Source organism: Bombina bombina, chromosome 8 (assembly GCF_027579735.1).
Source record: "Bombina bombina isolate aBomBom1 chromosome 8, aBomBom1.pri, whole genome shotgun sequence".
In the NCBI taxonomy this organism is placed as follows: domain Eukaryota; kingdom Metazoa; phylum Chordata; class Amphibia; order Anura; family Bombinatoridae; genus Bombina; species Bombina bombina.
The window spans coordinates 332,422,348-332,445,438 of record NC_069506.1 but is presented as its reverse complement, the minus strand read 5'-3'; the positions used below and the strand labels follow the sequence as shown (position 1 = coordinate 332,445,438).

The window sequence follows — 23,091 nt, the reverse complement described above, 5'->3', positions numbered from 1 at the left end:
TAAATACTTACCTGTAAAATAAACCCTAAGCTAGCTACAATATAACTAATAGTTACATTATAGCTATTTTAGGGTTTATTTTTATTTTACATTCAAGTTTGTATTTATTTTAACTAGGTACAATAGTTATTAAATAGTTATTAACTATTTACTAACTACCTAGCTAAAATAAATAAAAATTGACCTGTAAAATAAAACCTAACCTAAGTTACACTAACACCTAACACTACACTATAATTAAATTAATTCCCTAAATAAAATACAATTAAATAAAATTATCTAAAGTACAAAAAAAAACTAAATTACAGAAAATAATAAACAAATTACAAGATTTTTAAACTAATTACACCTAATCTAATCCCCCTAACAAAATAAAAAGCCTCCCAAAATAAAAAAAAAACCCTACCCTACACTAAATTACAAATAGCCCTTTTGGGGCAATGCCCCAAAGTTATCAGCTCTTTTACCTGTAAAAAAAATTACAAATCCCCCCCAACATTAAAACCCAACAACCACACAACCAATCCTACTCTAAAACCCACCCAATACCCCCTTAAAAAAATCTAACACTAACCCCTTGAAGATCACCTTACCGGGAGAAGTCTTCATCCAACCGGGCCGAAGACCTCAACGAAGCCAGGAGAAGTCTTCATCCAAGCCGGGCGAGGTGGTCCTCCAGACGGGCAGAAGTCTTCATCCATCCGGCGCGGAGCGGGTCCATATTCAAGACATCCGACACGGAGCGTCCAGCATCTAACACAGAATGAAGGTACCTTTAAGTGACGTAATCCAAGATGGCATCCCTTCATTTCCGATTGGCTGATAGAATTCTATCAGCCAATCGGAAATTAAGGTAGAAAAAATCCTATTGGCTGATCCAATCAGCCAATAGAATGCGAGCTCAATCCTATTGGCTGATTGGATCAGCCAATAGGATTGAACTTCAATCCTATTGGCTGATTGCATCAGCCAATAAGATTTTTTCTACCTTAATTCCAATTGGCTGATAGAATTCTATCAGCCAATCGGAATTGAAGGGACGCCATCTTGGATGACGTCACTTAAAGGTACCTTCATTCTGTGTTAGCCATCGGATGAAGAGGATGCTCCGCGTTGGATGTCTTGAAGATGGACCCGCTCCGCGCCGGATGGATGAAGCTAGAAGATGCCGTCTGGATGAAGACTTCTGCCCCTCTGGAGGACCACTTCGCCCGGCTTGGATGAAGACTGCTCCCGGCTTCCTTGAGGACTTCTGCCCGGTTGGATGAAGACTTCTCCCAGTAAAGTGATCTTCAAGGGGTTAGTGTTAAGTTTTTTAAGGGGGTATTGGGTGTGTTTTAGAGTAGGGTTGGTTGTGTGGGTGGTGGGTTTTAATGTTGGGGGGGATTTGTAATTTTTTTTACAGATAAAAGAGCTGATTACTTTGTGGCAATGCCCTGCAAAAAGCCCTTTTAAGGGCTATTTGTAATTTAGTGTAGGGTAGGGCTTTTTTTATTTTGGGGGGGCTTTTTTATTTTGTTAGGGGGATTAGATTAGGTGTAATTAGTTTAAAAATCTTGTAATTTGTTTATTATTTTCTGTAATTTAGTGGGGGGGTTGTACTTTAGATAATTTTATTTAATTGTATTTAATTTAGGGAATTAATTTAATTATAGTGTAGTGTTAGGTGTAATTGTAACTTAGGTTAGGTTTTATTTTACAGGTACTTTTGTATTTATGTTAGCTAGGTAGTTATTAAATAGTTAATAACTATTTAATAACTATTCTACCTAGTTAAAATAAATACAAACTTGCCTGTAAAATAAAAATAAGCCCTAAGCTAGATACAATGTAACTATTAGTTATATTGTAGCTAGCATAGGGTTTATTTTATAGGTAAGTATTTAGTTTTAAATAGGAATAATTTAGTTAATGATAGGATTTTTTTTTAGATTTATTGTAATTATATTTAAGTTAGGGGGGTTAGGGTTAGACTTAGATTTAGGGGTTATTAACTTTAATATAGTGGCGGCGACGTTGGGGTGGCAGATTAGGGGTTAATAAATGTAGGTAGGTGTTGGCGATGTTAGGGACGGCAGATTAGGGGTTAATAATATTTAACTAATGTTTGCAAGGCGGGAGTGCGGCGGTTTAGGGGTTAATATATTTATTATAGTGGCGGCGATTTCCGGTTCGGCAGATTAGGGGTTAAAAATATTATTTTAGTGTTTGCAATGCGGGAGGGTCTCGGTTTAGGGGTTAATAGGTAGTTTATGGGTGTTAGTGTACTTTTTAGCACTTTAGTTAATAGTTTTATGCTACGGCGTTGTACCATAAAACTCTTAACTACTAACTTTAAAATGCGGTTCCAGTCTTGACAGGAGAAGGTCTACCGCTCACTTTTTGTCAGACTCGTAATACCGGCGCTATGCAAGTCCCATTGAAAAAATAGGATACACAATTTACGTAAGTGGATTTGCGGTATTTCCAAGTCTGGCCAAAAAAGTGAGCGGTACACCTGTACCTGCAAGACTCGTAATACCAGCGGGCATTAAAAAGCAGCATTAGGACCGGCCAACGCTGCTTTTTAAGCCTAACGCATAACTCATAATCTAGTCGTAAGTTATTTTGCAACTTGTAATACCAGCACAACTCCAAATGTACAAAACCCTTAACACGTGCAGGGTTTTTGCGGATGCAAAAAAGAGATTTGCATGCAACTTGTAATCTAGCCCATTGTTTTATAAACATTTGCAAATTTCATTGTGTTAATAAAATCTGCAGGGCTTTGCTATGAAAGAGCAGCTAATTTTCCAACATCAAAAATAGCTGCCTTTGTCCACCGCCACCTATACTGAAAAATATAATGCTGCAGTATTGACTATAGAAAATCTATATGTAAACAAGAGATAGCGGCACAAACAATCTTCTTGTGGGGTGGGTGGGAGGAAAACTAGACTCAGCTGCTTTGATTAGGTGTTCATGCAGCATATTTGAATACAATGAACTCTGATCAGATGCTTGTCTAATTATTTTGTCCCTTTAAATACGTAATCATTGTTTTAAGCCTGAGGAAATCACCATTGTAAGGTTGAAAAACGAGTTGCAGTATAAAAAAACATTTTCTAGTTTCATCATCATCACAAACGTTGTGTGACACTTTGTTCTTGAAGCATCTTTATTTCTTTTGGGATGGGTTTACCTCCTTTCACGCTGATTGCAAGGTTGTGGCTTGACAGAGCGCTTGTCTCCTGTTCACAGAAGCTGCGAATGGTTTGTGCAGGACAGAGGGACAGTGAAGTCAACATTTTCATGATTCAAATATAGAGCAAACAATATTTTTGTTATTAAATTTACTTTGTTCTCTCTATGGGGCATATTTATCAAGCTTGATGCCCCGTGTTTCTAAAGACCGCTGCTCCATAACCTGTCCGCCTGCTCTGAGGCGGCAGGCAGACATCGCCAGAAATCAACCAGATCGAATACGATCGGGTTGATTGACACCCCTTGCTATTCGGCCGCAAATCTGCAGGGGGCAGCATTGCACCAGCAGTTTACAAGAGTTCGGCATTTATCGATGTGCAGCGGACATGACCCGCAATATTAGATCATGTCTGCTCGCACTATGATACTTAGGCCCCTATATCATTTGTTGAAGAGTAAACTGAGATAGGCAGCAATGTATAACACTGTTATAAGCACTGTTGCAGATACTGCAGCGATATGGCTTAAGACATGAGCACAGCCTTGAGCTCATCTAGGATTTCTCTTTAACAAAGGATACTAAGAGAACTATGCAAAATTAAAAATAGAAGTAAATTGGAAAACATGTTTACAATTTTAGGCTCTATCCAACCAGTTTGTTTAATTTTGACTTTACTTTCCCTTATATATATATATATATATATACTGTATATTCTTCACTACAAGTTCATCCTGAACTCCTACTATTCTGCCCTTAATCTTTATAAGCAACAATATTTTTCTAATCTCATCTCTACTCTTTCCTCCTTCCCTAAACGTCTGTTCTCCACGTTTAACACTCTTCTCCACCCACCCCCACCTCCTAACACAACCTCTCAGCTCAAGATTTTGCCAGCCACTTCAACAAAAAAATTGATTCCATCAGAAGTGAAATCAGCTCTCAACATACTTCCAATCTCCCACCCCCTCAAAAGCTCACCCAAAACCCAAATATCCAAAAATGCAGCTCTTTTGCCCCTGTTAATGAGGATGAAGTTTCTGCCCTTATACTGTCCTCCCACTTCACTACCTGTCACCTCAACCCCATCCCCTCACAGCTACTCCCCTCCCTCTCTTCTACCCTCACCCCCATACTCACACACATTTTCAACCTCTCCCTCAGCACTGGTATATTTCCCTCCTCTCTAAAACATGCACTGGTCACACCTATCCTCAAAAAACCTTCCCTCTATCCAACCTCCCCTTCCAATTACCGCCCTATTTCCCTACTCCCTCTTGCCTCAAAGCTCCTCGAAAAGCTAGTTTATGCACGTCTATCCCATTTCCTTACACTAAACTCTCTTCTTGACCCACTGCAATCTGGATTTCGTTACCATCACTCTACAGAGACAGCAATTGTCAAGGTTACCAATGACCTACTTACAGCAAAATCCAAAGGCCACTTCTCTCTGCTTATCCTCCTTGACCTGTCTGCAGCCTTTGACACTGTTGATCACCCTCTTCTGCTCCAAACCCTCCAATCCTTCGGCATCTGCGACACAGCTCTCTCGTGGTTCTCTTCCTATCTGACTAACTGTACATTTAGTGTAGCCTTCTCCGGAGCATCCTCTGCCCTGTTACCACTTTCTGTTGGGGTAACTCAAGGCTCTGTCCTTGGTCCCCTTCTCTTTTCAATCTACACGTTGTCACTAGGTTCCTTAATAAAGTCCCATGGGTTTCAATACCATTTGTATGCCAATGACACCCAAATCTACCTCTCTGCACCAGACCTACCTCCTTCCTTACTAACCCGTGTCACTAATTGTCTTTCTCACATCTCATCTTGGATGTCCTCTCACTACCTTATGATAAATCTCTCCAAAACTGAACTCCTTATTTTTCCCCCTTCTTCGAATGTCTCCACCCCCAAAATTTCTATAACAGTTGATAACTTCATCATTACCCCTACCCCGCACGCTCGATGTCTTGGGGCCACACTTGACTCAGATCTTTCCTTTACTCCTCACATTCAGTCCTTGGCTAAAGCCTGCCGCTTCCACATTAAAAACATTGCTAAAATTAGACATTTCCTTACACAAGATACAACTAAGATTTTAATCCACTCTCTCATCCTTTCCCGCCTTGACTACTGCAACTCTGTCCTCTCCGGTCTAGCTAGCTACCACATAGCTCCTTTACAATCCATTATGAACACCTCTGGCAGGCTTATCTTCCTTACTCGTTGCTCTTCATCTGCTGCACCTCTCTGCCAATCCCTTCACTGGCTTCCTCTTGCCTCTAGGATTAAACATAAAATCCTCACCCTGACATATAAAGCTCTCAACTGCACTGCTCCCCCCTACATCTCAAAACTTGTCTCTAGATACTCTCCCTCCCGTCCCCTTCGATCAGCTCAGGATCTCCTCCTCTCCTCCTCTCTTGTTACTTCCTCACACTCCCGTTTACAGGACTTCTCCAGACTGGCCCCCATCTTGTGGAATTCCCTGCCTCGCTCCATAAGACTCTCCCCTAGTTTTAACAGCTTCAAGCACTCCCTAAAAACTCTACTATTCAGAGATCCATACAACCAACACTAACCTTTCCCAACTCCATTGCTTTCCCCTTGAACCCCTTAGAATGTAAGCCTATGGGCCCAGCTGTTTACAGATCGCTTCATAAGAGCCGACTACAACAGTGAAACTCTTGGCAGGGCCCTCTACCCACTTGACCCCTACAAAAGCTATCCTGTACACCGACTATGTTTACAGCGCTGCGGAATCTGTTGGCGCTCTACAAATACCTGATAATAATAATAATATATATATATATATATATATATATATATATATATTGGTAGTGGCCCAAGACTTTTGCACACTACTATATATATACATGTATATATATATAGGATCCAAACAGGACAGCACAATCTTACCCCATCTGTAAAGTATGCGAAGGTGCACTGCTAATAATAGATAAAATGTCCAGAAAAAAAGCAGGCACTCACTGGGCTTTATATTAAAAGCATCCTTTAATACATATACTTAAAAAGACATAGCACAAAACTGTGTTCACCCCTACTACAATGTTAAACACATATTCATTTTCTGCACAAGATACTGTATGATACCCATATGGCACTCAGCCGGATACAGCTGGTGACACAACATCCAACACTTCATGGAGGTTTTCTGGGACAGAGAGGTGAAGGGGAAATTATGAGCAGAGACATGATAGGAGGAATGGGGAAGTGGGAAGGGCTGGGTATGTCATGATCTGAGTTAGGTGGAGCTGGGTATTTGTCCTGACGGGAAAAGCTGCAGAAGGGACAGCGGGCAGAAGTCCCAACTGTCTGGTTGGTAGGTATGCAGTGACTGGCGTACGTCACTCCTGCTCAGGAAAGATAAAGTTTTGCGGATCCTACGCAGACTTTAGGTGTGCATCTCCTTTTTGTTTAAGTTTTAAATGGACACTGAACCCAAAGTTTTTCTTTCGTGATTCAGATAGAGCATGCAATTTTAAGCAACTTTCTAATTTTCTCCTATTATCAAAATTCTCTTGCTATCTTTATTTGAAAAAGAAAGTCCAGAACCCTGGACAGCACTTTTTATTGTTGGATGAATTTATCCACCAATCAGCAAGAACAACCCAGGTTGTTCACCAAATATGGGCCGGCATCTAAACTTACATTCTTGCTTTCCAAATAAAGATACCCAGAGAATGAAGAACATTTGCTAATAGGAGTAAATTTGAAATTTGCTTAAAATTGCATGCTCTATCTGAATCACAAAAGAAAACATTTGGGTTCAGTGTCCCTTTAACAATAAGCAATAACAACATTTGTGCAATAATAAATGTTCTAATGCGTTACATCCCTATGTCCCTTTACAGCAACAAGGCATCAGGTATATTCCACCAATGACGTGCACTATTATATAGATATTATTAATTAAATACATGGGAGATAACATACAGGAATATCAGACCAGAACTAGGAATAACAGTGATTTAATGTCTTGTAGAGCTGAATATAGAAATATAATGAGATACCAAGGACATAAGCAAATATACAGGCGAGTCCTGCAATCATTTTAACTCCTTGACTGCCAAAGTTATCTGTAATGCAGTCCTCTTTGTCAGCAAATAACTTTAGTTTTACAAGAGGAAGAAAACAAAAGATAAAGATGTTGCAACCAAAGAAAAAAGCTCCTCATGGTAATTATTACAATTCATTCACAGTTTTTTGTAGCTCTACAATTGAAATAAATATTGAAGAACATATAATCACTAGTGAGTATTAAATTATGACCTTGGAATATGTGGCTCCATTTAACACGTCTCCGTTCCTCATCCAGATAATGGAAGCGGCTGGCTTTGCATTATCCGCATGACATGTTAAATTCAATGGATCCCCTGCTCGGAGGCTGATTACGGGTCCGCCGATAATCACTGGGTCATCTGGAGGAACTGTCAGAAAAAAGGAAATGAGAGGTCATATGCCCAGTACACCTTTAGCAATCATTGTTATAAATAATATTCCTTAGCATAAAATATCATTTAATTATAATTTTGCGCACTCTTTTTTTATATCTGATACATTTTAGAAATATTTCAATGTTTTTAATATGTAATAAAATGCTTTTACTGATGCTCTAGAAAAGCAACACTCAAAAATACTTGGAATTATTAGTAATTATAAAGTGTATGACACAAGAGAAAAATAAAAGATTTGCTTTTTTCTTAACGGTTATTGAAAACCAAGGCCTACATTACAAGTGGAGCGCAATTGATATAGCACCAGCTGCGTTATTCTCGGTGCGACCCTGTGATTGTTTTTTTTTAGTGAGCCTGATACTTTGAAAGTATAGCACAGGGTTGTATCACTCATAATACAAGTGGTGAGTAAAATGTTGCGCTCAAGTGCAATATGCAATAGCTCTGGAAAATTTTGCATTCTTGAAGACCTGAAGTAAAGTGTTAACGCTTGAACAAAACATATATTTAATTTATTAAAATAAAGTATTCCAGTCATATTCATACATATTAAATGTGAAATAAAGGTTTATTTTTTAAACAGCTATTTCAAGGGATAAGGTATATGATCAGCTGCTGGGCTGGGAAGGGCTCACAGATATATATGTTTATGTGTGTATTTATATGTGCGTAGATATATGTGCGTATGTATATGTTTATGTGTGTATTTGTATGTGCGTAGATATATGTGCGTATGTATATGTTTATGTGTGTATTTGTATGTGTGTAGATATATGTGCGTATGTATATGTTTATGTGTGTATTTGTATGTGCATAGATATATGTGCGTATGTATATGTTTATGTGTGTATTTGTATGTGTGTAGATATATGTGCGTATGTATATGTTTATGTGTGTATTTGTATGTGCATAGATATATGTGCGTATGTATATGTTTATGTGTGTATTTGTATGTGCGTAGATATATGTGCGTATGTATATGTTTATGTGTGTATTTGTATGTGCGTAGATATATGTGCGTATGTATATGTTTATGTGTGTATTTCTATGTGCGTAGATATATGTGCGTATGTATATGTTTATGTGTGTATTTGTATGTGCATAGATATATGTGCGTATGTATATGTTTATGTGTGTATTTGTATGTGCATAGATATATGTGCGTATGTATATGTTTATGTGTGTATTTGTATGTGCGTAGATATATGTGCGTATGTATATGTTTATGTGTGTATTTGTATGTGCGTAGATATATGTGCGTATGTATATGTTTATGTGTTTAATTTTATGTGCATAGATATATGTGCGTATGTATATGTTTATGTGTGTATTTGTATGTGCGTAGATATATGTGCGTATGTATATGTTTATGTGTGTATTTGTATGTGCGTAGATATATGTGCGTATGTATATGTTTATGTGTGTATTTCTATGTGCGTAGATATATGTGCATATGTATATGTTTATGTGTGTATTTGTATGTGCGTAGATATATGTGCGTATGTATATGTTTATGTGTGTATTTGTATGTGCGTAGATATATGTGCGTATGTATATGTTTATGTGTGTATTTGTATGTGCGTAGATATATGTGCGTATGTATATGTTTATGTGTGTATTTGTATGTGCATAGATATAAGTGCGTATGTATATGTTTATGTGTGTATTTGTATGTGTGTAGATATATGTGCGTATGTATATGTTTATGTGTGTATTTGTATGTGTGTAGATATATGTGCGTATGTATATGTTTATGTGTGTATTTGTATGTGCGTAGATATATGTGCGTATGTATATGTTTATGTGTGTATTTGTATGTGCGTAGATATATGTGCGTATGTATATGTTTATGTGTGTATTTGTATGTGCATAGATATATGTGCGTATGTATATGTTTATGTGTGTATTTGTATGTGTGTAGATATATGTGCGTATGTATATGTTTATGTGTGTATTTGTATGTGCGTAGATATATGTGCATATGTATATGTTTATGTGTGTATTTGTATGTGCGTAGATATATGTGCGTATGTATATGTTTATGTGTGTATTTGTATGTGCGTAGATATATGTGCGTATGTATATGTTTATGTGTGTATTTGTATGTGCGTAGATATATGTGCGTATGTATATGTTTATGTGTGTATTTGTATGTGCGTAGATATATGTGCGTATGTATATGTTTATGTGTGTATTTGTATGTGCATAGATATATGTGCGTATGTATATGTTTACGTGTGTATTTGTATGTGTGTAGATATATGTGCGTATGTATATGTTTATGTGTGTATTTGTATGTGCGTAGATATATGTGTGCATGTATATATTTCTATGTATGTATGTGTACATGTACAGTCATGGCCAAAAATATTGGCACCCCTGCATTTCTGTCTGATAATGCACCACTTCGTCCAAAAAATTACAATTACAAATGTTTAAGCATTCTCATGTTTATTTAGTTTGATTGTTTTGGTATGACACAAAAAAGTGGAGAAAAAGAATAAGCCAAATCTGATACATTCCATGCAAAACTCCAAAAATGGACTGGACAAAATTATTGGCACCATCAATTGTTCACACAGTATACATATCTGTCATTGGCTGATGGTTGTCACATGATACAGGGGGATGGCAAATTAAAGAAAACTTTGAAATGTGTTAGAACAAAATCTATTGATTATCTAAAGTAAAATGGGATATGTTCAGAGCGTAATATTCATTTTTTATTTTTTTTAAATTTGCTCTTGTTTTCTCAATTTTTATTTTTACACTAATAACAAATTCTCATTCTTGTTGGTATCGTATTTTTGTACAATAGGCCACATACACCACTTGTGAGCTAAAGATACTGTTTTTGTTTGTTTGTTTTTAAGTGCACTATTTTTCACTCTTTTTCATTTTCATCTTTAATTCATCTTTAATTTATCATCTCTTATTCATCCCCTCAGTTTGGATTTCCCCTTATTGCAAACTATTGACTTAAAGGGACAGTCTACACCAGAATTTTTTTTTTTAAAAGATAGATAATCCCTTTATTACCCATTCCCCAGTTTTGCATAACCAACACAGTTATAATAATATACTTTTAACCTCTGTGATTATCTTGTATCTAAGCCTCTGCAAACTTCCCCTTTATTTCAGTTCTTTTGACAGACTTGCAGTCTAGCCAATCAGTGCCTGCTCCCAGATAACATCACGTGCACGAGCACAGTGTTATCTATATGAAATACGTGAACTAACACCCTCTAGTGGTTAAAAACTGTTAAAACGCATTCTGAAAAGAGGTGGCCTTCAAGGTCTAAGAAATTTGCATATGAACCTCCTAGGTTAAGCTTTCAACTAAGAATACCAAGAGAACAAAGCAAAATTGGTGATAAAAGTAAATTGGAAAATTGTTTAAAATTACATGCTCTATCTGAATCATGAAAGTTTATTTTGGCCTAGACTGTCCCTTTAAGTGTCATCTGATGTCCCTCTCACAATTGTGATATCACTTATATTTTGCTTGTACATTTACACTCTTGGAACATTAGGCAAGTTGCAACTTTAAACAATAGAAGTCTAGCAATAGAAGTGAACCTTTCCATCTTACTGGACATTAGGAGACCCCCTTAGTGGAACTACCCAGGATATCTCTCAAATACACAAGATCACAGACCAATTGGTCGCTAGGATTATATTGTTATATATCCCATATACGATTAACAATTTGTTTGTAATCTCAATAGGATTGAACAAACTAGATTGTTAACCCAGTGTTTTTAAGATATTATTTTAAGGAATTGTTTATATTATGTACTGATAAGGTGCACGGATCCATGCTTATCATAACAGATTGATTTTTATGACATTGATGCTTTGTTTTACTTATATTAAAATTGTGTTATGCGTGTTCTCTACAGCGTTTAAAATCATTAAATCACAACATGCTTTATACCTTAGCCTCCGTTGAGGTAAGCGCTCTGAACATATCCCATTATTCTTAAAGGGACTCTGAACCCAATTTTTTTCTTTTGTGATTCAGATAGAGCATACAATTTTATGCAACTTTCTAATTTACTCCTGTTATCAATTTTTCTTTGTTCACTTGCTATCTTTATTTGAAAAAAGAAGGCATCTAAGCTTTTTTTTTTTGGTTCAGACTCTGGACAGCACATTTTTATTGGTGGATGAATTTATCCACCAATCAGCAAGAATAACCCAGGTTATTCACCAAAAATGGACGGGCATCTAAACTTACATTCTTGCATTTCAAATAAAGATACCAAGAGAATGAAGAAAATTTGATAATAGGAGTAAATTAGAAAGTGGCTTAAAATTGCATGCTCTATCTGAATCACAAAAGAAATAAATTGGGTTCAGTGTCCCTTTAAATATCTATTTTTGGAACTAGGTGCCAATTGTCCAGAACCACAGGTCCATTAGCCTTAGCGCTAGGTTTTCCTCAATTTTAAGGCTTATTAAAAGTAAGTACTATTGCATTGTTTATTATATGCACTTTCTGATAATGCAATCCTACTGTATTTAATATAGTCGTTTAATTCATCTGAGCATTAAAAAAACACATTTTGCATAAAAACCTTGGTGATCTGAATTCTTTATATTATATTTATTCTGGAAACAAGGCAGTATAAATTTGCTCAGTTTTACAATCTGATTAAATGGTGGCAAGCAATGCAGATCTATACAGTGACATTAGGTGGCATTACTAGTAATAGTATTCTAATGGAAGAAAGTCTTCCTAAATACTATGGACAGCAATGACTGCAAATGTAATAATGTTGTAGCGTATAACGTGCACGTTTTCTAAACTCCATATCACTTTTTTATACCCACAAAATGAACCATATTACCACAAATAAAGTCTTTTTCACACCGTTTTCTCTGGGTTACGGGAAACATCTCTTATTTCCAGATATCAAATTTATAATAAAGAAACTGTTATAACAAGAACAATGCTCCCTGAATCTGGAATCCTTAGTAATCCTATTTTAATGCCCTTGGCCTGTGATATAGATTGTTTTCCTGCGCAACTATCCCTGCCAGTAAGACTAACTCTCCCTACGCGACTCTCGTTTCCTTCTTCAATCAATAAAAAACCTTTTGCACTCAACTAGAACATCAACTCAAAATAAACACACTCAAATACCAATATGGTTTTGAAAGCTGCTGGGAGATTTGAAATAATCTGCAGTTTATTTAATGGAATTTCTTAAAGTATAAAAATCGAAGGGCTTTAGTTAACATAATTGCTTTGAAATATGAGACAATTACAGATTCAGAAAACACTTTGTACCCAATTGCCAAGTAGGCAGTCTGGGGTCCGCCATTGTCCCTCATATTTTGTGTATTCTACCTGAGTGTTTTTGTGTTGTATTGGGAATTAAATGTACATGACAATGAGTTCTATTGACCTTTAATACATCTGGCTCACCAACAACATTTTTTTACACAAGTCTAGTTTTTATTTGTGAGCAACCAAGCAGATTTAGACTAAATCACCTATTTTGGCTTATTTGTGTGCCCATACTGAGAGCTCTGTGATCCCAAAGAGCAGGGTAAAGATATCACAAGTTGGAGTGGGGAAGTTTGAGGCTGCTACAGGGAGCTGTTACTATTATTTGAGTTGTACTTGTTTTTACTGAGTGAGTGAGTGAGTGAGTGAGTGAGTGAGCATTTGTGCCTATATGGATTAACGTGTATGATAATATTGCACTATTATGGGGTGTGTTTGCGCTCCGCTTTTAGATTAAATCTGGACTGGAACCAGTGTGGCAATATTGATATTGTTTGGGAGCCTAATTGATAATCACATCACAGGATACATCAAACAAATTTGAGTTTTGGAAATTGTTTTCACACATTTGAAAGTAGGACTGATGATTTTTTTAAAAAATTTTTTTAAGTGTCTGTGTAATATAATTTTCAAGTATTGTAGCTGACCAAGCCCTAGTAATTATTTGAAGCAAAGAAATGCCATGCCATGTGTTTTGTACACATTTTAGTAGGATATGAAATTCAAAGCCATTGAAATGTATCAGAACCTGTTTATTTTTCCAATTGATCTAAGTCTGCTGGGGTGACCACTTATAGAGCTGTTTTGGCTTCTTTCAAACAGTGTGTGTGCAGCTTTTCCCCTGAGTTTATGTTTTCGTGCCTGCTCACCGTAATTTCCTGATTTATTCAAAAGTTAAAATCACATTTTAATCTAAGAAACTAGTAAACAACTAAAAATATGATCATCAGAATGTTAATTTATGATTGCAATTAAGTGTTTGGACGTTTACAAAATGTTAATGATAAAATTATGCAAACTTATCTGAAATTGTTAATAGCACACGTCATGAATTGATATTATTAGTTAAAGGGATGGGAAAGTCAAAATAAATTTTCACAATTCAGATACAGCATACAAAAAAATCCAATTCACTTCTGTTTTCAAATTTAACTCATTCTTTTTGTATCCATTGTCATGGAAGCATACTAAGGTAGGCTCAGGAGCATGCACGTTTTAAACAATATATGGTGGCAGAGTTTGCAACAATGTTTGTCACAATGCTATGCATATAGTACTTAGAACACTCCTAAGCCTACTTTAGAATGCTCTGCTGGAAAAGAGGTACATTTCAACAAAGGATACCAAGTAAAAGTTGTAAATTTTAAATTGTATGTGAATAATTAAAGTTTCATTTTAATGTCTGTTCCCCTTTAGGTAAAACAAATAAATAAATGTATAAATGAAAGCATATAGGGCTATATTACAAGTGCAAACAGAAACACTCTGCCAGGAATGAACAACAGCTCAGTAGCTGTTTCGGCCTGCTATATTACAAGTGGACCACAATGGATAGCACCGGGTGTTATCTTGTACTTGGTCTCACACAAAGAACAACGCACAATCTGTTACTACAAGTGGATGGTTGGCAATGTTAACCAAAGCACCGTAATGCGGGTGATAATTATGTGTAGCGCAGAGAACTCTATTTGCGTGCTCATTCAGTTAGTATTACAAGTGATAAGTTAATCATTGCACTCAAGTACAATTCACAATAACACTATAAAATACAGTGCTTTTTGAGACCTGAAGTAAATGAAAGTATTGCACAGTATAGCACAGAACTAAATAAAGAAGTACTCAATACGCTCCATCGACTTGACACTTGATCGTTATCCGGCATGAATTTTACTGTGTGCCACCATAACACACAGTGCTATCCAACATCCAGATGCTAGTGAACTAGACTATCATTCAAGCAATAAAAAAATAGTAGTATTGATTGCGCTCAAGCAATGTAAACTCACAATAGCGCTAATATTTTTGCTCTCCCCTTGTAATTTAGGCCATAATGGAATAATCATAACTATTGAAGCAAGTAGCTACCATGTTTTACTTTTGTATTTACTGTGTATATTTGCTTCCTTTTTCTATAAATTAAAGTAATTCCAAAGAAAAGAAAACGGAATAGTAGACTTAAGTAATAGATTATACTGAATTGTACTACGTTAGTAATTCAGATCTATCATGAAAATATTCATTACAATTTGCTTGTCATAGTTGTCATGGCAACATTGATAGAATCATTTCTCACCGCCAAAATATTTTATCATCTTGATGAACTTTATATTCTTGAAATAATACATATAATACATATAAATTAATCATTTTACTAAGTTGTGTCATATTAGTTGGCCACTTATGTCCTTTGTAATAACTCATGTCTGCATTTTGTCAAAATGCCGTCACTAGGTAAATATTTGTTTTCCTTAACGGAAGACATTTCTATTAACAAGTCAACAGATACATTATTACATTTGTTCCATATTACAGATTCTAGCGCTGCGGAATCTGTTGGCGCTCTACAAATAACCGATAATAATAATAATAATAATACTCAATGTGACTGATTCTTAACCCATGTTTAAATGTAAATTAAAGCCCCAATCTTTATTAATTTATAGACAATAATAATTAAATAGGACAATTCAAAACCTATCAAATTATTATTTCCATCAAACATATCTGTATCATTCAATAACCTTACTAATATAAATGGTCAAATACATTCTTAAGATGTTATCTTGGTTCTATAAGCACAAAACATACATAAATATGAGTAAATACATAAGCAACCAAATATAGAGGCCAACCAAATGTAGCAAACAATATATTTGTCAGAGAGTGACAACTCCTATAGTGTTAAAGACCATATTGAGATGATCCATAATCATCTTTCTCCATGATAACAAAAAAATGCAAAAACAGGGTTGTAGTTGAAGGAGGGATAATTGTAGTTCAATAGGTTCAATAGGACCTACAAATTTGTGGACATATTTTTTCTTTACTCTTTTTACTTACACTGTATATTTAAGTATACACACACATACACACACACAGATACACACATATACACACATAAACATACACATATTCACACACACACACACACACACACACACATACACACACATACACACATACACATACACACACACACACACACACACATACACACAAATACACATACACACAAACACATGAACACATACACATATTCACACACACACACATACACACACATACACACACACAGATACACACATATACACACATAAACATACACATATTCACACACACACACATACACACACATACACACACACACAGATACACACATATACACACATAAACATACACATATTCACACACACACACACACACACACACATACACACACACAGATACACACATATACACACATAAACATACACATATTCACACACACACATACACACACACAAATACACACATATACACACATAAACATACACATATTCACACACACACACACACACATGCACACACACATACACACAAATACACATACACACAAACACATGAACACATACACACACACACACACATGCACACACACACATGCACACATGCAAGAATACAGATTAATGTATAGTTAAGCTGTGTTAGGTAATGACTAAAGGTGAAATATAATGTTGTAAAACATAAATTATGCTTACCTGATAATTTCCTTTCCATCTGTATAAGGAGAGTCCACGGCTTCATTCCTTACTTGTGGGAATACAGAACCTGGCCACCAGGAGGAGGCAAATACATCCCGCCAAAGGCTTAAATACCTCCCCTACTCCCCTCATCCCCCAGTCATTCTGCAGAGGGAACAAGGAAGTAGGAGAAACAAACAAAAAAATTTGGTCCGCCCAAAGGAAAAAAATGAGCTGGAGCCGTGGACTCTCCACATACAGATGGAAAGGAAATTATCAGGTAAGCATTTATGTTTTCCATCTTAATATGAGGAGAGTCCACGGCTTCATTCCTTACCTGTTGGGAACATATACACAACCTCTAGAGGACACTAAATAAACGGGAGGGTAAAAAGATAGACGGACCCTATTCTGAGGGTATCACAGCCTGCAAAACCCTGCTCCCAAAAGTAGCCTCAGCTGAAGCCAAAAACATCAAATATGAAAATATTTGGGAAAAAAAATATGTAAGGAAGACCAGGTAGAATCCCTACAATTCTGATCGCTAAATGTCTCATTCTCAAACCCCAAGAGGCAGCCACAGCTCTAGAAGAATGAGCCTTAAGCCTCTGAGGAGGCTTGTTTCCTGCTGAATCTGTAAGCTAAGTGAACAAGCTCCTCCACCAGAAAAAACAAGGAAGTGGCCAAATCTTCGGCCCCTTACACTTCTCAGAATAGACACAACAAGGAAGAAGTTTGACAAAAACTCCCTAGTAGCCTGAAGATAGAACTTCAAGGCCTGAACCACATCCAAGTTATGAAATAACCCCTCCTTCGAAGGAGGAGGATTAGGACAAGAGGAAGGAACCACCTTCTCATGTTAGATGTTGTGATGTGAAACAACCATAGGAAGAGAACAGCCCTAGCCGTATGAAAACTAGGTAAGGGTCCTGACCTTGCAAGACAGCCAACTCAGAAAATCTGTGTGCTTAAACAATAACAAAAAGGAATAAAAAAGAAAGAAAATCTTTCAAACAGAAAGACTTAACATCAACTCCATGCATAAGCCCAAACGGAGCCATCTGCAAAACTTAAGAACATGAAGTAAACCCCAGAGAGGAGTACTGAATCTAAACACAGACTTGAACTAATCAAAACCTGAGCAAAACTGACATCTAGAAGCTTGTAAGCCTCCGAAGCAGAAAGATAGATAGGGCCTAAACTATTCCCTAAGGGAGATACAGAGGGCCCTTTCCCGAGAACATACTGGAGAAAGAAAAGGGATCCAGAAAAAAAATCTGGCCTTATGCCAGAATAATTCCCGCTCTACATATCATAAGAAGTAGGTCCTGCATCCCTTATGAGAGAAGCTACTATACACCGGCATATAAACTAAGCCGATAGAATCAACACTCCATCCGAAAAAACTCTCTTGACTAGGGCTAATCAAACAATTCCATGCAGTTAGCCTCAGAGAGTCCAGGATGGGAAGAACACAAGGATCCTGCACCCGCAGGTTCCTGAACAAGGTCCATAGAGGCAAAGCCTGAAAACTGAGACATAACTCTAAATGTAAACAAAGCAAACCATGTCACTGATGTCTGCTCCTGCTAAGGACGACCCTCAACCACAAAGAGCAATATGGCCGAAGAGAATAAGGTTAAAATAAACCCTCTAAGGAAAACTAGAATTCTAGCATATACAGGCTGAAAATGCCGGAGCCCCCCTGGGAGCAATCCCACCTTCTGCTACAGAAGCAGAGGAGCTAACCTGCTCTTTGAAAGTCTTAAAGAAGACTGCTCCCGCAGGAGTCAACTCCAAGCCTCAGCTTGCTAGTCAGGGAAGCAATCCCGTAGGCCACTAAGTCCTGCTGAAGTGTACGCTCATGGAGCGGTTCGGTGGCGATGAGCTGGCATGGGCTTCCACCCGCCAAACACAAGACCCCCCCGATAAGCAGGATGAACTCTCCTTCTTTAAAAGAGGGTCTCCCCACTGGAACGAACCCGAAGACCAAATCCTCTAAGCAGAATGCTTGCTGAGGAACCAAAAGGAATAATCGTGAGGAAACTCGCAACCCGCGGACCTCCCTAGGACAGGTCCAAACCATTCTGGGAGAACTAAGATAAACATTTCTTTGAACAAGGAAAACGGAACTGGGCACAGGGAATTGATTTCCCCCTACGGGTAATCCATGTAAGACTGTTTAAGGCCAAAACAACAATATACCAGGACAAAGACTACAAAGGTCCCTAGAGTTCCCTGACCAGACAATTGTCCAGAAAATAAACCTATTTCCAGTCTCTAGGACCCCTAGATCCATATGATCCAGAATCAAGCACCCTGTCAAGCCTGTTAACTAGGATAGATTGGCCTGTTGTACCAGAACCGAAATCTAGCAGAAAAAAAAATCATTTTCTAAGTAGAGCGAAGGACCTAACTAGTATCCACAACAGGTCTTGCCTGTCATCTAGGACGTATCTTCCAGAACACTCCCATGCTAAAAAGGAAGACTTCTTAAGTTCCAGCAAAGCTAGAACAACTGAGACATCAAATTAATTAAGCTCCAAGGCTTAAAATGTCCTCTAAAATGTTGGGGGAACTATCGCCCCGAGCAGAAAACTATTTACTTTTCACCGGAAGACTCTAACCTCTCGACCATCAAAGTCGATAGGGACAAAATCCCATGTGACGAAACGTCTTTCTACGAAGAGTTTCTAAAACAATCCAGAGTTCAAAAGAAACGATCCGGTACTGAACTGAAAGAAAAGAGGCTGCAACGGGAGTGAGAAATACCAAAAACAGATCCTGCCTGTTATACGGCATAATCCCCCATTGAGCCCGGAACTGGGATTATAAATAAACAAAAAAAACAAAAAGTAATTTAAGACGACAAGGAATATACCATTCTCCACTCATCTAGATAAGATAATTATCTGATTTAGACAGAGAGTCAACTGACGGAGCAGTCCTGGAAATCTGTAACATCTCCAAAACCTCTCTCAGAAGTAAACGCAGGCGTGCCAATCTAAATGCTAAGCCCTCCACCGACGGAGGACCCAAGTCAGCAGATTCTGATCCTGGAGGTTCTCCCTCTAAAGCCTCAGAGGGAACCTCATCCTCAAAGGACTGATCGGACACCAAATTGTCTTGGGCAGGAGAGCCCGGACTAACCCCTTGCTTGCGCATAGCAGGAATAGGTAACATCGCTAAGGCTGAAGAGAAATCTATGCAGAAGTGCCTAGTAACCTCTGGTGAAAACCAACCCCTTACAGGTGAAAGGGGGTTGGAATTTGGGAAAACAGTGTATGTAGGAACAGAAACAAGGGAACACACCTCGCTTGTCGAAGAGTCCTCAGAGGAGGATGGCTAAGTGGTCTCTAACATCTCAACATTGGTTGATGAGAACACTCTATTGCGGCATAACATAATTGAGTGGGCTGGACTACCTGGGCCTCCTCACAATATAAACAGGTATCAAATTCTGTATCGGAGAGATCTCCCTCTAAAATACCAGAATCCTCCATAACTCGTCTATATCATATTATAGAAAGGAAAACAACTGGCACCTTACACCCCCAATGGCTGTGGCACTCACCACCTCCTATTACCCAGACAGATAGAGAAGAAGCTCCTCTCCGCAGACATTCGGTCAGGAATCTGAAGCAGTGAAAAAACGTGACCGTTACTGATCACATGGTGCTCATGCAGAACCTGCCCCTGCTAAAGAAAAAACGTGCCATCTTATCTAAAAAAACTGCACAGCTCTCCAAATGAAAGAACCTGTATGTTCCGTATCAGCCTAAGAGCACAAACGTTCTTAAGCATAAGCAGTCGAATCACATAACAAATATTATTTAAAAAAAACCCTGTTCAATAATCCCCCTCAGGAGATATTAACCCTTGTAAGGAGTCCCAGTGTGACCCTGACTTCTTATTATTAACATGTGTGTAAAGTAATGAAACAATCTTACCAGAATCTATGCCATGGAACAGTAACATGGACATTCAAATTTGATAGATTGTAGCAGCACTTCTGACATGGACTTGAGTGAAGTAAGCAGGCAGCGAAACTCGTCAACGCTGCTTGCTTAAGGAGATGTTAATATGAGTCTGGATGGGTTCGCAGAAAGACTCTCAATGCATCTCCAGAATCTAATTTTCTTTAATGCTCTCACTGAGAGGCTGACGAGACTACTTAAAACTCCAGTCCCATCTCGGAGAGTACTACCCTCCATAAGTAACTACTTCAAAATCTTTCAACACTTCTCTACCAACCTCCTGTGATGAAAGGCAAAGAATAACTGGGGGATGTGGGGAGTGGGGGAGGTATTTAAGCCTTTGGCTGGGGTGTCTTTGCCTCCTCCTAGTGGCCAGGTTCTGTATTCCCACAAGTAAGGAATGAAGCTGTGGACTCTCCACATATTAAGATTAAAAGATAAATACATTTCAGAATGTGAGTGTAAAAACGTAATAAACGGCAAACCGCCTTCCTTGCTGATTTTTCATAGCTCCGTCCTGTAATCAGGTCATTTGACAAACAGCTAAATCTGTGAAAATTCCCACAGAGTCTGTTTTCTCACTTTCAATGGACATAGTTCTCACAGTGTTCACTTATATCGAAAAGCACAGTTGGGGCCACATTTTAGATGGGATCAGTGGATATTAATCTATTCCCAGCAGGGCTAAGGTAGAGTAGATTAGAGGAACAAAGTCAAGCAGAACTGGTGTCTGCATGGGTAGTGCATATTATATTTATAATAATTGTCTGGCAACACAGCTTCTTGGCCAACAATGTCAGCAACAATAGCCATGTAAATAGAAGTATTTGTCTTTATCTCAGATTGTCTAGTCCACCACAAAATATCTGTCATTCTACTCACCTATAGTATGTCTGAATGTATGCTTATCATCTCAGCTATCTGTCTGTCTGTCTGTATGTATGTATGTATGTATGCTTATCGTCTCATCTATCTGTCTGTCTGTATGTATGCTTATCATCTCATCTATCTGTCTGTCTGTCTGTATGTATGCTTATCATCTCATATATCTGTCTGTCTGTATCTATGTATGCTTATCATCTCATCTATCTGTCTGTCTGTATGTATGTATGCTTATCATCTCATCTATCTGTCTGTCTGTATGTATGTCTGAATGTATGCTTATCATCTCAGCTATCTGTCTGTCTGTCTGTATGTATGTATGTATGTATGTATGTATGCTTATCGTCTCATCTATCTGTCTGTCTGTATGTATGCTTATCATCTCATCTATCTGTCTGTCTGTATGTATGCTTATCATCTCATCTATCTGTCTGTCTGTCTGTATGTATGCTTATCATCTCATCTATCTGTCTGTCTGTATGTATGTATGCTTATCATCTCATCTATCTGTCTGTCTGTATGTATGCTTATCATCTCATCTATCTGTCTGTCTGTCTGTATGTATGCTTATCATCTCATCTATCTGTCTGTCTGTATGTATGCTTATCATCTTATCTATCTGTCTGTATGTATGTATGCTTATCATCTCATCTATCTGTCTGTCTTTATGTATGTATGTATGCTTATCATCTCATCTATCTGTCTGTATGTATGTATGCTTATCATCTCATCTATCTGTCTGTCTGTATGTATGCTTATCATCTCATCTATCTGTCTGTCTGTATGTATGTATGCTTATCATCTCATCTGTCTGTCTGTCTGTCTGTATGTATGCTTATCATCTCATCTGTCTGTCTGTCTGTCTGTATGTATGCTTATCATCTCATCTATCTGTCTGTATGTATGTATGCTTATCATCTCATCTATCTGTCTGTATGTATGTATGTATGTATGTATGCTTATCATCTCATCTATCTGTCTGTATGTATGTATGTATGCTTATCATCTCATCTGTCTGTCTGTCTGTATGTATGCTTATCATCTCATCTATCTGTCTGTATGTATGTATGCTTATCATCTCATCTATCTGTCTGTATGTATGTATGTATGTATGTATGCTTATCATCTCATCTGTCTGTCTGTCTGTATGTATGTATGCTTATCATCTCATCTATCTGTCTATATGTATGTATGCTTATCATCTCATCTATCTGTCTGTCTGTATGTATGTATGCTTATCATCTCATCTATCTGTCTGTATGTATGTATGCTTATCATCTCATCTATCTATCTGTCTGTATGTATGTATGTATGCTTATCATCTCATCTATCTGTCTGTCTGTATGTATGTATGCTTATCATCTCATCTGTCTGTCTGTCTGTCTGTATGTATGTATGCTTATCATCTCATCTATCTGTCTGTGTATGCTTATCATCTCATCTATCTGTCTGTATGTATGTATGTATGCTTATCATCTCATCTGTCTGTCTGTCTGTATGTATGTATGCTTATCATCTCATCTGTCTGTCTGTCTGTATGTATGTATGCTTATCATCTCAT

The 23,091-nt window shown here is 37.5% G+C and overlaps 1 protein-coding gene across 1 annotated transcript in view; it reads right to left on the bottom strand.

The window, feature by feature from the left end:
- KIRREL3 (kirre like nephrin family adhesion molecule 3) overlaps nucleotides 1-23,091 on the bottom strand; it is a 1,250,147-nt gene that overhangs the window by 628,799 nt on the left and 598,257 nt on the right. The window contains exon 5 of the mRNA XM_053691559.1: nucleotides 7,472-7,629. Coding sequence (XP_053547534.1) covers nucleotides 7,472-7,629 — 158 coding nt within the window. The remainder of the gene's footprint in view (nucleotides 1-7,471; nucleotides 7,630-23,091) is intronic.